The 15,706-nt window shown below is 38.3% G+C and overlaps 1 protein-coding gene across 2 annotated transcripts in view; it reads left to right on the forward strand.

The window, feature by feature from the left end:
- Nucleotides 1–15,706, forward strand: part of su(r) (dihydropyrimidine dehydrogenase su(r)) — a 413,031-nt gene that overhangs the window by 194,001 nt on the left and 203,324 nt on the right. For both annotated transcript variants that reach the window (XM_090408491.1, XM_090408493.1), the window contains one exon: nucleotides 9,949–10,033. In XM_090408491.1, coding sequence (XP_090264617.1) covers nucleotides 9,949–10,033 — 85 coding nt within the window. The remainder of the gene's footprint in view (nucleotides 1–9,948; nucleotides 10,034–15,706) is intronic.

Below are 15,706 nucleotides of genomic sequence, written 5' to 3' on the forward strand. Positions count from 1 at the left end.
TCACTAACCTGATATTTAACCCAATGTATTGCAACTTAAATATCAACTTATAATGTAGCACTGTAACAAATGTCTGCAAATTCCAAAAAAATAGCAGTATATGTCTTTCAACTACATTTGTCATTTTATTATACAAGCAAATCACTGAAACAAGAGTGTCCCTTAACACATCAGTGCTGACCTTCATAGATAATATTACCCTCATCTACCCATTTTGTATGCAAGATCTCACTAATTTCTCCAAAATCTTAATAACTACAGAAGAAATACGAACTGGTCTATAGTTGGATGCTTGCATTCTACCACAATCCTTGTGCAATTGCCTCCTTCCACTCATTGGGCACTTTCTCAGGTAGCAAGACTTTGCTGTCAGTTTCTTAGCAGTTCTCTTAAAACACTCAGTGAAATTCCATCCAATTCCACTGCCTTATTGACTTCCAGATTATTTAAAACACACTCTCCTCATGCACATCTAAAACCTCTACCTTCCCTATCACTCCACAAATAAAACCAGCTTTTCCAGGATGAAATGTCCCAATAAAATGATTATTAGACAACTTAACTATGCCTTCTGCATTGGCCATTCAATCCTCTCAACATTTATCCACAATCATTTCTCCTCTTACTGGACACAGAATGAATGAATTCCTTAGGATTTTTCTTGTACTGTAGTGCTAATTTCTACTAGTTATTTTACTAGTCACTTTCTTGGTTTGAATCTTATATTCCTCATGCAACTGTTCTCCACTCCTCTCTCTCATTCTTTATACTTTTTCCATAACCTCTTTTTTATTTGCAGTTCCTGTTGGATTTCATTAGTCATCCACTTTATACCAGTCATATTATCTTTTTTCACTTGAGGAATGCAATTTGCCATTGCTGTTGATAAATATTTCTTCACTAATCCCCATGCATTGCTGATATCTCTCCCTTGCAATCTTTCCATACATGGAACTGCCCTGGGCTGATTTCTAAGATTAGTATAATAATCTTTTTTATAATGAAACATAAATTCCTTTCTCCTTGATGCTTCTATATATCTGTTCAGCCTCCAAGTCAAGACTATATGATCATTCTCATCAATGGGAGGAAAAGACTGACATCTCAGTTATAATCAGATCCTCTGATGCAAGAACCAAATCCCAAACTTTTGATCCTCGTGCTCCCTCTATACATGTTGCCTGAGACATTTATCATTCAAGAATTTCAGATATTGCATTTCCTTTACTACTATATTCTACTTCCTCAACCCAATTTATGCTGCTAAAGTCTCCCATATTGAACACTTACTTAACTGATCTGCCTAAACATTTCCTGCTTGTCATCTTCTGCATTTCCTGACCTATAACAAAATCTCATTATATATCCCATCCTGTCAGTTCCATTTCACACCATACACTTTCAAAACCATTAGTGCTACTTCATTCCAAATTCTCCACTCTGAGAGGAAACGTTACTTATGAGTAACACTTCACTATCCTATTTATTCTTCATATCCTGCCAATATATGCCATACTCTTTACTTCTATTCCTGTCAGGACATCATCTTCTGTCAATCACATTTCACTGATTCCAATAATCTGCTGACACACTGAGGCTATCATTGCAGTCAATTCATTTCCTTTATTCCTGATGCTCAAGACATTTGTATAAAGAAACTTCAGTGTACTATCACCTTCTTCCTGACTCCATTTGCCTTGACAATATACCATATGTTCTCCCATCTCCCAAGCAACTATCTCCACAAGAGGCCTCCTCTGTTACCATCCACACTGGTAACTCTAGTTTCTCTTCCATGACACTCTCTCTCTCTCTTGCAACTAACCTTTTCCCAGAGAACAACAATCTCTCCAGATGCTACACTTTTCCATGTTCAAATGCAGTCTATCTCTTGCATACAGCTCCCTTTTATCTTCAAATATACTCCAAGCATCTACATATTCCAAATCTCACTTTTGACACATTCTTGCTATCATGTCATTCATTATGATTGTTCTTTCCTGAATTCTGCATCATCATATCTGGGTAATGCACTCAGTTTTCTTCCTTCTCATACATTTCTGCTGCACATTGCCTAACGTCCAGTTGTCTTGTCACTTAGTTCATGCTACTTCTCGGATCATTCATACAATCATCACTGTTATCCCATACATATTCTTACCTCGCTTTATTCCCATAGATACATTCTTTATTGCTCCTCCTCAAACATTGTGTTCTGTATACTATGAATAATTAAATTTCCATACTTCACTCTCCTCAGAGATCCATTCATTCCTTGCTTATCTGTATCCTTCACTCCCTCCCTCTTTCTTCCTCGCCTTCAACACTCTCCTCATCTGCCTTCCTCTCATCTCTCTTTTTTTCTTACTTTTGGATGATCTTTACTTTCTCTCATTTCCTTTCTTTCACTGATTCACATACTCTTTCTCTCCTTCTCTGGAGAAGGATGGTATCAGTGTGGCAGTGAATCTCACTGCCACACTGATACCATCCTTCTGATCTTTCATTATTATTATTATTATTATTATTATTATTATTACCGGCAACTCCAAGGAGTCGATAGACTCATCGACGGAGGCCCTAACGTCATATCACTATTCGACATTCACACAGTATCTATCATACCTCGCCTTGAACTCATTTACAGTCATGGTACACACAACAGACTCTGGCAGCTTATTCCACTCATTCACCACTCTCCAAGTAAAAAACCTAGCCCTAACACCGTTGCTAACCACATTCTTGCCCAGCTTCCATGTATGGCCCCTAGTCCTCCCACCACCAGTCCTATTCTCAAAAATATCTTCTGAATTAATCTTATAGAAACCCTTCAGAAATTTGAATGTCTCAATCATATCACCCCTTTTCCACCTATCAACCAATTTCTGCAACCCACAAATCTTTAATCTTCAACCTGTTCTCATAAGGTTCATTCCATAGACCTGCTGTCATCTTGGTCACTCGTCTCTGGATCCACTCCACCAAGAAGAAACCCTGGCACCCATATCTGGGCACAGAGTAGATGGGGTCTTATCAAGGTTCAATACAGAGGAACAATAACCTGTTTGTCTTTCAGTATTTTTCAGCAACCAAGTGATTTGATGAGCTGATTTAGTCACTTTTGCGATGTGCTCCGCTAAACTTCAACTCCCTATCTAACAACACTCCCAAATCCCTGGCCTCGTCAATCTCCTGGAGTACGGTTCCACCAATGTGATATACTGCTGCTAATTTTTTCACCGCAAAATGCATAACCTTACACTTTGCCACATTAAATTGACATCCATTCTCCAGAGCCCATTCCTCCAAACTATCCAAATCATCCTGCAAAATTTTGACATCCTGTGCACTCACTATTGCCCTACCCAACTTTGCATCATCAGAAAACAAATGAACACTTCCTCTCAGATCCTTTCCTATATCATTAATGAACAAATTGAACAGTAGTGGTCCAAGAACAGAACCCCCTGTCGTACACCACTAGTCACAGACCGTCTTTTGGAATCTACTCCTGATTAAACCACTCTCTGATATCTCTCCATCAACTACCCTCCTATTGATCTCACCAACCCAATATCCATTCCCATATATGCTGCAGTTTACTGATTAGAATTCCATGTGGTATCCTGTCAAAGGCCTTAGCAAGTTCCAGTAGAATCACTGTAAACCCATTACCCTTATCGAGTTCAGCTGTCACTGTGTTATAAAACGTGAGCAAGTTACTGAGCCGTGAACTACCCTTCACAAAACCATGCTGTCCCTCATACAGTATCCCATTTTCATCTATCCAATCCTGTATTTTCCTCTTGACTATTTTCTCCAAGACCTTGACAACGATTCCTGATATGCTGATCGGTCGGTAATTTACAACAGCAGTTTTGGAATCCCCTCTTTCCACCCCCTCGGGACTAACCCATACCCGAGACTCAAATTAAACAAAATGGTCAAGGGCACTGACAATTCTTTAGCCGCTTCACGTATGACACGAGCTGGTATACCATCCAATTCCACAGATGTATTGACATTGAGGTTTTGTAATAGACTATTCACCTCCATTTCATTCACCACAATTCCCATATAAGCTATTAGTTCATTCATTCCTGCAATGTCACCACCTGGATGATATACTCTTGCGAAGTGCTCGCTCAGTAATTCCACTATATCAACTGATTCGGTTACCTCCCTACCATCAGCATTCTTTAAAATCATTCTGCCATATACATTTTTTCTTTTACTTGCAACATATCGAAAAAACTGTTTGGGATTCTCTTTAGCCTGCATGGATAATGTTCTTTCATAATCCGCTTTTGCTTTTCTCACCACACTCGTTACCCTTCTGGCCTGTGCTTTATACCATTCATGTGCCTGCCAGTCACCTTTCTCCTTAAATTCCCTCCACAGTTGTTTCTTTTTTTGCAGCTCAAGCTTAATGGTGTTATTCATCCATTTAATCCCTACTTGATTTATTATTCAGACTCTAGGTATACAGTCAGCCATTGCCTCCTGCAAACACTTCTTAACTGCCTCCCATGCACTATCAACATCCAACCCTTGCAGTTTTTCATGCCATGGCACTGAACCAATCAAACTCCTAAGTTTGTCATACTTGCCATCCCAATAATTCCACACATATACCCTGTCTTAATTGTAAATTCAACACCTTTAGCCACCTCCCAAGTCAAGACCCTATGATCACTCTCACCAATTGGTGGCAATGTGGTCATATTCGTTACAGCTAAATTCTCAGATGCCATTACTAGGTCAAGCACTCTCTCTGACTCCTAGTATTTTCCATTACATGCTATCGCAGATTGTTATCCCTTAAAAACCACATAAAATCCAATTCCTTTCTCCTGTGTGTTCTCTCCTCCTTCTAATCAGTGTTACCATAGTTGAAATCTCCCATAATAATTACCCTCCTTCCACTCATTTCTTCTATTTGCTTATGCATACTATCTCCACCATCTATTCCATCACCTGGTCTAAGCAGCACCCAACTGTATATTTTGTTCTGCTAGTCTCAATCTCACACCAAATAGCCTCAAATGTGCTCTTTTCTCTATCCTGCAGTTCCACTTCTATTCTCCTTAGCTGCAGCTCATCAGCTATCATCAATAACACTCCTCCCCCCATTTTATTCACCCTGTCACTCCTGAACACACCATACCCCTCACATTCAATCCCACTAGCTATATCAACTTCTGTCAGCCATGTTTCACTAATGCCAATAATCTGTGGCCAACCAAGGCCAAAAATTCTTCCTTCTTGTTACTAATACTTCTGGCATTAGTATCCCTTATACTAACTATCCCATTCTGGTTTGTTGTCCTTCATACTCACTTGGGCCTATTACACACATTCATACACTCTACTGTCTCCCTATAGTCTGCATATCCTTCCCCTCCCCTAACTCTAGTTTCCCTGATTCTGCACATCCGCTTCCACTTCATTCAACAACACCTTTTCAAGTCTCTGTACACCAAATCCATTCAAATGTAAATCATCCATCTTATATAAATCCTTTCACCCATCGAACTCACGAGACACATCTGCAAATTCCACCACTCCTACTGCATAATCCACGCATAAAGTCGAGCTATTTTTGCCCTCCTTCTATACTCTTCACTGTCATACTGTGGCAACAGACTCACCATCCTAACTCTCACTTTTTTTTTTTTTTTTTTTTTCTTATCTCAAGTAATTCCTTCAAATCCTCTCTCATAGATTCCCATTATGGGAATCAGTCATGCTGATTCCCATAATTTTCTTCCAGAAAATTTCCGAAGCAGCACTATTTCTACTAGTGAAACTTGATATACTTATATTGGAATCACCCATTTCATTTTTACCATTTTTAAATCTCTGAAACCATACATGCTGCAGGCACGGCATGCTACAAAATCTTGTATTATAGTTCACAAAATGTAATCTTTAAATCGTAGTGGGCTGGGCAACAACAAATCAGTAATTATTATTATTATTAAGGGCGACTCTAAGGAGTCCTTAGACTCATCGAGGGAGGCCCTAAACATCATTTCCATCACAACTATTTGACATCCACACAGTATCTATCATACTTTGCCTTGAACTCATTCTCTGTCATAGCACCCACAACAGACTGAGGCAGCTTATTCCACTCATTCACTACTCTAAAAGTAAAAAACCAAGCTCTAACACCCTTACTAACCACACTCTTACCCAGCTTCCATGGATGTCCCCTAGTCCTCTCACCACAAGTCCTGTTCTCAAAAAATATCCTCTGAAACCCTTTGTGGGTTGCAGAAACCAATTTCTGCAACCCACAAATCTTCAACCTGTTTTCATAAGGTTCATTCCATAGACCTGCTATCATCTTGGTTACTCACCTCTGGATCCTCTCCACCTCCTCCCTATCAAGAAGTAACCTAGGTGACCAGATCTAGGCACAGTAATCAAGATGTAGTCTTATCAAGGCTCAATACAGAGGAACGATAACTTGCTTATCTCTGCTCGTCAAAGTATTCTTCAGCATCCAAGTGATTTGATGAGCTGATTTAGCCACTTTTGTGATGTGCCCAATAAACTTCAACTCCCTATCCATCAACACTTCCAAGTCCCTGGCCTCATCAATCTCCTGGAGTATAGTTCCACTAATGTGATATACTGCTGCTAATCTTTTCACCCCAAAATGCATAACCTTACATTTTGCCACATTAAATTGACATCCATTCCCCTTAGCCCAGACCTCCAATCTATCCAAATCATCCTGCAAAATTTTGACATCTTCTGCCACTATTGCCTAACTCAACTTAGCATCATCAGCAAACAAATGAACTTTTCCTCTCGGATCCTTCCCTATATTGTTAATGAACAAATTAAACAGCAGTGGTCCAAGAACAGAACCCTGCGGCACACCACTAGTCACAGGCCGTCTTTTGGACTCTACTCCTGAGTAAACTACTCTCTGGTATCTCTCCATCATCCACCCTCCTATCCATCTCACCAACCCTATATCCATTCCCATATGTTGCAGTTTACGGATTAGACTTCCATGTGGTATTCTGTCAAAGGCCTTAGCCAGGTAACAGTATCACTGTAAACCCTGAGTAAACAGATATATGGAGGCCACCATAACCGATAGAAGGAAAAGGTACAATATTATTATTATTATTACGTAACACCTCCAGGGAATCCAAAGACTTATCGAGGGATGCTATCTACTCTACAACTCTCCATCTCCACCAACTGCAACTACCTTCATCATCTACACCAACACCATCTACTGCCAACCACCACCACTAGCATTTTCACAGACAATCATAAATATCCATGCCCACAGCGGGATTCGAACCCGCAGTCTTTTGGCTGGAGAGCAGATATGCTAACCACTCGGCCAATCAGGCCAGAAATATATAAAACAGTATATCAGAAAAGTACTTTAAACTCAAAATCTTCCAAATGTAAATATACCACACTCAGTTACGTCCAATCCAGGCGAAAATTTACATTGAAGTGGTAAAAAATTGCTAAGAATTAATATCAAAACATATCTCTTTTTCTTTCATCATACATTGCAGAACTGTTCTGCAATGTAAACTTCAATTTTCTTTCTTACATATTTCTTAATATAAAATATAGTTGCATAAGTTTCTTCCTCCTGTTTTGTGCCTATCCACGATACTAATATACTCTAGGTTGACCATCTTCTTGTTTATGAGAATACCATCAAAAAAATAAAATTCCTCTTGCAGATCTTCTCCATAACCTCGTTTTCTATCTTCAATTCCACTTTGATTTTGCTATTCACCCATTTCATCCTGAATCTCTTTATCTTTCTCACTTGAGGTATGTGATTTCCACTGGTGCTAATAGCATATACTACTTGCCTTTCACCATCCATGTTATTTTCTCAAGTTATTTTTTAAGTCTATTATAATTACCTTCGCTGTAATTTCATATAAATTTCATTCTCCTTGAAATTAATAGGTGTTCTCGGTCACAGCCATATTCTCTGGCTATGACCAGATCCAAAACTGATTTGGTTCTCTCCATATTATTATTATTATTATTATTCATGACACCTCCAAGGAGTCCGAAGACTCATCGCAGGAGGACACCTACAACTGTCTCAACTACTACACCAAACCTCTACTACGAATCATCTCAATCAACACCATCTACCGCGCACCTCCACCACTACCACAACTAGTATTTTTTGTCTGTAAATTGCGTGTGTTCTGAAGGACTGATTTGTCTGTATGTGGGATGAAAAACCCGAGTTTCCGGGAGAAAAAACCCTGCTACCTCCGTATGAGATCGGTTAACTCACCTTTGATTGAAACCGTCAAGATAAAGATTCCTCCCGTCACGACGAGAATCGAACTTAGGCCTATTCCAATCGAAGGGTGCAATGTACCATTGGTCTTCCAATTGCGCTACGGAGGCGCTTATCTTATGCTAAGATAAATCCATCCATTTGCAGTCTGTCAGTCTGAAATGGGTTTAGTCCCCTAATTAGGAGTTTTAGGCAATTAATGCAGCTGGCTTGCCACTCCACTGCTGCATACATGTTCACATGGTTGATTTGCCTGTTTTTAAGGATGAAGAAACCTGAGTTTCTGGGAGAAAAAAACACTCTACCTCCATATGAGACTTGTGAACTCACCTTTAATTGAAAATCCCTGATAAAGGTTCTCCATGTCATAGGATTCGAACCCAGGTGTTTCCAAGCAGAGGGCTCCAGTGAAACCAACGGAGCTATGGAGGGGTGTGCTGAGATAAATATCCCACAGAAATTCCAAGAACTTACATTCTTTCCTCTGTCCAATTTATAGTACATCATAATTTAAATTTCACATAATTATCACTAGCCTCATGTCTACTAGTTTGCCTGCTTCCTGCCCTGTATGTTCCCTGGTCAAAGCAACATCCCACTAAATTTCCTATCCTGAAGTAGACTTCACACCACACTCTCTTCAAAGCCACCATTGTACATCTTTCCTGATTCCAGAATATCAACTTCTTGCTTGCTTTTTTTTCGTATAATACCTGGATTGTAGAATAAGACTTATTTATGCAAGTTGAGTAAAAAAAAAAATTAAGCAGGGGAATACTAATGACTTCTTTTCATAAAGCCACAAAGAGTAATTTTTATTTTCAGATAAAAGAGTTGGGTTGTATACACTGAATATGTGTATAAAAAAGTATGGCAGACCTAAAACCTGACTCGGCCAACCAGACCTGCCGGTCTGGTTGGCGGAGTCAGGTTTTAGGTCTGTGTATCCGCCGAGTGGTCAGCGTATCTGCTCTCCAGCCATAGACTGCGGGTTCGAATCCCGCCGTGGGCATGGATGTTTTGTAATTGTCTGTGGAAATACTAGTGGTGGTGGTCGGCGGTAGATGGCATTGGTGTAGTTGCGGTTAGTTGAAGTTGATTGAGTGGTGGAGACGGAGAGTTGTGGAGTGGGTGCCCTCCCTCAATGAGTCTTTGGATTCCCTGGAGGTGTCATAATAATCAATAAAAAATAAATAATAAAAATGAAAGCTAGTTCTCATCCAGAGTATATTACCTTACACTTTGAAGCTGCATTTTAATATTTCTGCCCACTTTATCTGTACATTAAGATTGAGTTCAAGAGCATGCTACGGCATTAGTCCTATTTTTTGTTCGGTTTTCAGTTTTGCATCAGATGTATATCTCCAAAGTTTCCCCGGTATGAAAAACTGCACCTTCCACTTACAACTCTTTAAATGGTGCTGGTGAAAACTTGCACGAAAACATCTTTTAGTCATCAGGATTTGTACCTAGTACTGATTATGCTACACAATTGATTATGCTACACAAGGTTGAACTTGTGTGTACACAAGTATATACTAATTATATCAAGTTCATTCTTTAATTATATAGTCTGCAGGAATAATTCCTTTTACATTTTCATTTTCACTTAAAATCACTAATTATTTAATTAGGTTAAAACTGGAAAAGCATTAGGACAAGATTTTACACTGAAATCACTGAAGGAAGATGGATATAAAGTAGTATTTTTGGGTTTAGGTAAGTAATTTTTATGTATGTATGATAGGATAATGCTACTCAAAATTATGCATCAAATTCCCATGTGATTATTATTATCATTATTACATGACATCTCCAAAAAGTCCAAGGACTTACCATAGAGGACTCAATTACTTATTTGTCTACTCAAAATAGTACTAACCACCATTAGCACAACACACAACAACCATCCCATCTACCATCTACTTCTAGTATTTTTTTTTCTATAAATTGAATGAGTTCTCTGGCCAATTTACCTGCATGCAGGATAAAAAAACCCACTTTCTTTGAAAAAAACTCTGCTACCTCCATATGAGATCTGCTAACTCAATTTCATCAGAAAAATCTCTCATATAGATTACTCTTGTCATGACAAGAATCTAACTCAAAATCTTTTCTATTTGAAGGGTGCAATATCCTGTCATTCTTCCAATTGCTCTGTAGAGTAACTGAAACTGGATCATGTTCCCTTAACATGCAGTGTGAATGATAACTGTTAAGGATATTCCATACATACTGTGAAAATCCAGAGTCTACCCCATCTTTGTGAGTACACTAGTAGAGCAATTCTGCAGGCTGATTCCCAGATGCATACAGAACCAAACCTTGTGGTAACAATCATTTAAGTCTTTTCCTAATCAGCTGATGCATAATCTCACTGCCATCTACACTTCCATATCATATGCTTGTAGGGAAGCAGTGTAGTGGTACATGAGAGCACTGTAGGCTATGTTATGGCATGGAGTTTTCCCTCTATACAGACAACATGTTTAAGAGTCTTTCTACTCTCACTTCAGGTTTCTTGCTCTTTTTATCCTCATCTGTTAAGCTATCATGACAATGTCTACAACTTTATTGGTTCCCTATCCAATTCTGCTGATCAAACCTGGTTGGCCGAGTGGATAACATATCCATTCTTGTATCAATAAGTCATGGGTATGGATGTTTGTAAAGGCCAAATCTAGATGAGTTTGTATATAGTTCTTTGAGTTTATAAGGCTTGTCTTTTTTTTTAAAAAAAAAAGAAGAAAAAAGCTAGAAGAGATACCGAGCTTTTTACTAAACGAGGGTGGTCTGAAAAGTTCTCGTTCTTGACCATAAATGGCAACACTATCAACAAGTTTTTTTTTCTAAGTTAGCACATTTGTCATAAGCATCCATGTGAAATTGCAAGTCATTATATCAAGTAGTTTGTTTTATACAGCTGTCAGCAAAAGTGTTGTCTGTGTCTCTTGAAATGGATAAAATTGAGTATCATGCAGTTATAAAATTCTTTGTAAAATAAGGTTTAACACCAAACGAAATTCGTTTGAAGTTCATAAACGTTTATGGGCACTCTTCTCCTTTGTTTTCAACAATTAAGAAATGGGCTGCTGAGTTTAAACATGGCCATACGCCTTGAAGATGATCCACGTGATGTGTAACAACACCAGAAATCATTGATCAAGTGCACGATATGATATTGGATGACCGGCGAGTCAAAGGGCATGAAATTGCTGAGGCTATCGGCATTTCAAAAGAACATGTAGGATATATTTTGCATGAAGAATTGCAAATGAAAAAGCTTTGCGTAAGATGGGTGCTGCTCTTGCTCACAGCAGATCAAAAAACACACTCGCATGAAAATCTCTGAACAGTGCTTGGAGCGTTTTAACAAGAATAAAACTGATTTTGTGCATCGATTTATTACTATGGATGAGACTTGGATTCAACATTATACACCAGAATCCAAGCAGCAGTCAGAACAGTGGTCAGTTGAAGTGGTCAACAGAAGCCAGTTGTTCAGTGCCAAAAAAGACAAAGTTGGTTCCATCAACAGGAAAGGTCATGGTATCGGTGTTTTGGGATGCTAAAGGCATTTTATTTATTAATTATCTTGAAAGGGTAAAACAATAACTGGGGAATATTATTCCAATCTTTTAACCAGACTAGATGAAAAAATTCATGAGAAAAGACCCGGTTTGCAGAAGGAAAAAAATCATCTTTCATGAGGGCAATGCACCTGCCCACAAAAGAGTTTTGGCAATGGGAAAATTAAGAGATCTGCACTATGAATTGTTGGAACATCCACCCTATTCCCCAGATTTGGATCCGTCTGACTTCTATCTCTTCCCCAAACTAAAACTCTTCCTCACTAGTCAGTGTGTTTCTTCGAATCAAGAGGTGATTGCAGCTGTAGAGGGGGATATTTTGCAGATCTTACTGAGAACCACTACAGCGACAGGATAATGGTGCTGGAGCATCACTGGAATAAATGTATTAATTTTAAGAGAGATTATGTTGAAAAATAAAAATAATTTTGAAATTATAAATTTGTTTTTTCATTGTTAGGCCGAGAACTTTTCAGACCACCCTCGTATAAACAATTATCTAAAGCAAACTGTTCATATCTAGCAATCAGAATGACCAACAATCCTCTCCACTGACCCAACTTTGGATCTTAACTTGTTTTTCATTCAAGTACACTGTTAAGGTGATGTTCCCTCTTTTTGTAATTCAGATCATAAGTTCATACAAGTTTCATTGCTAATCGAAAGTCTTACTCCTCTCAACCATTCACAACCTCATATCCTTTAGCACTACAACAACAAGGGGAATCTCCAAGAATTTTACTGTTTCTGTTCTCTTGGAAAATCATGGCTTTAATACATGATTTTCCAAGAGGTGTGCTAGGGCAGTCCAAAAATGAAAATAAATAAATGAAATAAAATAGAGACAGAAATAAAAATTGAGACAAAATTCCAATTCTTCATATACAACCTATATAAACTCACGCCACTTACAAAACTGTCATTAACAGGGCTAAGTAGGACTTTAAAAAGACTGAATGTAAAAAATCAATGCCTGACTATGTCAGTGACAGTTGTGCCTTCCAATCCCTTTCAAAAAGCTTGGGTTCCATTTGTGCTTCTGTCTCTCTCTCTCTCACCTAGGTGGCAGCAATGCAACATCACCTAAAGCTGACCTTCTAATATCATTCTTTTCATTCAACTCCTGTATAAAGATGACCAAGATAAATCACCTCTGCCTTTACCTGGAACATTGAATCACATGCCTCCTTTGACTTTCTGCCAGAAAGTCATCAGAAGAATCTTGAACAACCTGGATACCAGAAAATGTTTCTGATCCTGATGGTATCCCACTAGATGCACTCAAGAGATGTCCACCTGAACTTGTTCTTTATCATCTCTCTATCCTGTTATACTCAGCTGGCATCAACCTCACAGAATGGAAGCAGTCTATATCAAGCCAATTCCAAAAAAAGAAGCCAAGTGTCTTTTATCAAACCATTGCTGTCTAAAGTAATGGTTATCAATAGTCACTTCTTCAACTCTGGGAAAACTGTCAACCAGTCAGTGACCACCATGGAAAGGATTTGAAAAGTTTCTCCAAACATTTCATGGCACATATCCAAATATGAATGATGTAGACAAGAGAGATCTGCTGTGTATCTTGAAAAGATGTAGAGACTGTTGTTGCACATTTCCTTGGCATATAATAGGGTTTTTTCATTGAGGGGTTTCTCAGCAAATTGCTATCTGCCTTCTACTTTCTGTAACTGGTCTGCTTTGTATTGTATGGTCTGCCTTCTACCTTCTGTAACTAGATAGCCAGTTTTTTCTCGGATCATTCACTGCATATTAAGACGGAAGGGATTCTCTCTTCAGATTTTCCTATTAATGTGGGTGTTCCTCAAGGATCTGTTATTTCACACACCCTCTTCCTTATATGCATAAATAACCTCTCACTGACTTAAATCCCTATATGCACAGTTTTGCTGCTGATATCACTCTCCATTTCTCCTACTCATATGATTTAACCTTGTAATGCTTAAACATCTCAAGATCAAAGATTATGGAGTGATACAAATCTAGCCTTATTTAATATTATCTTCCAAAACACAATTTTCTCTTTTTTTCCCCACAAAAAGGACCTTACTTCCCCCCCCTCTCCACATACACTTACCTTTGATAATGGCTAGCTTAACAGTCAAGACCTCACTTCTCAGAATGGCAGTCACTCCTAGCCTTTCTAGGCATAACCATATCACTATTATAGCATTCAGTTTCAACAAAACCTGGCATCCTTTTTTCACTCAAGACATTACATTTCATCTCTCTAGCTAGTCGCTATTCATTCTAGACATATATGTGAATACTTGGAATACCGCTTTCTCATTTTGATGGTACATCTAAATCATTTCTAAAAATTCTTGATGCTGTTCAGAATAGGGTAATTCAGATAATTGACAGCCCATTCTCTCAGAGGTTCTTTCATCCACACACAGTTCAGTTTCTTTACACAATGTGTCTCTTCTCCAAATATTTCTATGGACTGAGCAAATGTGGAATTTATTACACTCCTCATTTCTGCTAAACCAAAAATAACATGAGCAATAACTGCCCAGCAATCTTTTACAATTGAACTGCTGCTCCCAATTCATTTTTCATTTCATTCCATTTATCTCAGTTCTGTGAAACAGCCTTCCCAAGTATTCCCAAAAGACTACCTCCAGATCTTCCAAATGAATAACTGGGGGAGGGGAATTATTGACCGGTGAATGGTATTAAGGTGTTTAAAAGGCTAATTAGAATCTGTATCCAATTTGATCCTTTATATAAGACAGCATGGCTTTGTTAATGATAAGACTTTGTTTTAGCAATTTGCTCCCACTTTATAACAGAGTGACTTCACTTCAGAGTAGGATAAGGAAAATGGATATTTCTTCAAGGCATTTGACAGAATTCCACACACAGGAAGTTGTCATACAGACTCAAATTATACAAAATAGATTTATGACATTAATAAGTGAGTGGCTGACTGGTACTAAAAAGTAATGTACAGAGGTTCTGTGTTTATGAAAAGGAGGGTGACTAGTGATATACCACAGGGTTCTATATTATATTCGTTGTTTATTAATGGCAGTAAGGATTGTCTAGAGGGATAACATCCAGTTATTTGCTGATACAAAGTTGGAGAGAGAGAGAGAGATAAGGGACATATGATACAAAATCTCAGTCTGCTTATTTCAACAGATTGGTTCAATGGACAAATGCTGATGAATGTCTCTGGATAAGGCCATTGCAAACGCTGTTATATTAATGGGAATTTGCTTTATGTGGTTAATGAAGCTAGGAAGATCTACAGATAACAGTGGAAGGGAATTAAAATTTAAGGACCACATTGCTAAGATTGTTGAGTAATCGCATTGGATAATTGTAGTGTTAAAGAATACTAACTGGGAATAAATAAGTTATTTTCCCATTTTACAGGGCTTTGATGAGACCAGAATAGCCTGTGAAATTGTGCATTCAAAGACAGCCTGAAAAAATAGAAGAGTGGGTTATCACAGAAACAAAAAAGTTGGTAAGAAAATCTTACAGGTATAGATACAAGTAAGATTTTGAAGCTAAGTGCATGTGGTGGAGCAAACTTAGAAGCTGATTAGATATAAAGTCAGGAAGCATGTGATGCCAATATTCATCTCACTGATTGCAAATGTGTATCAAATGTAATACTATTGTGTACTGCATGAGGCATTGTGTGAATTAGGAGGGTTTAGGGCCTTCCCTTATCTCTTTTAAGTCCATTAGCCCACACACATTAACTCTTCCTATGGAATGTGGAGTAAGTTTTAACTGAAAATTTTGACTACTACCCAGAGAGAGAGAG

Source organism: Typopeltis vanoorti, chromosome 18 (assembly GCF_054136105.1).
Source record: "Typopeltis vanoorti isolate ZY-2024b chromosome 18, IOZ_Tvanoo_1.0, whole genome shotgun sequence".
In the NCBI taxonomy this organism is placed as follows: domain Eukaryota; kingdom Metazoa; phylum Arthropoda; class Arachnida; order Uropygi; family Thelyphonidae; genus Typopeltis; species Typopeltis vanoorti.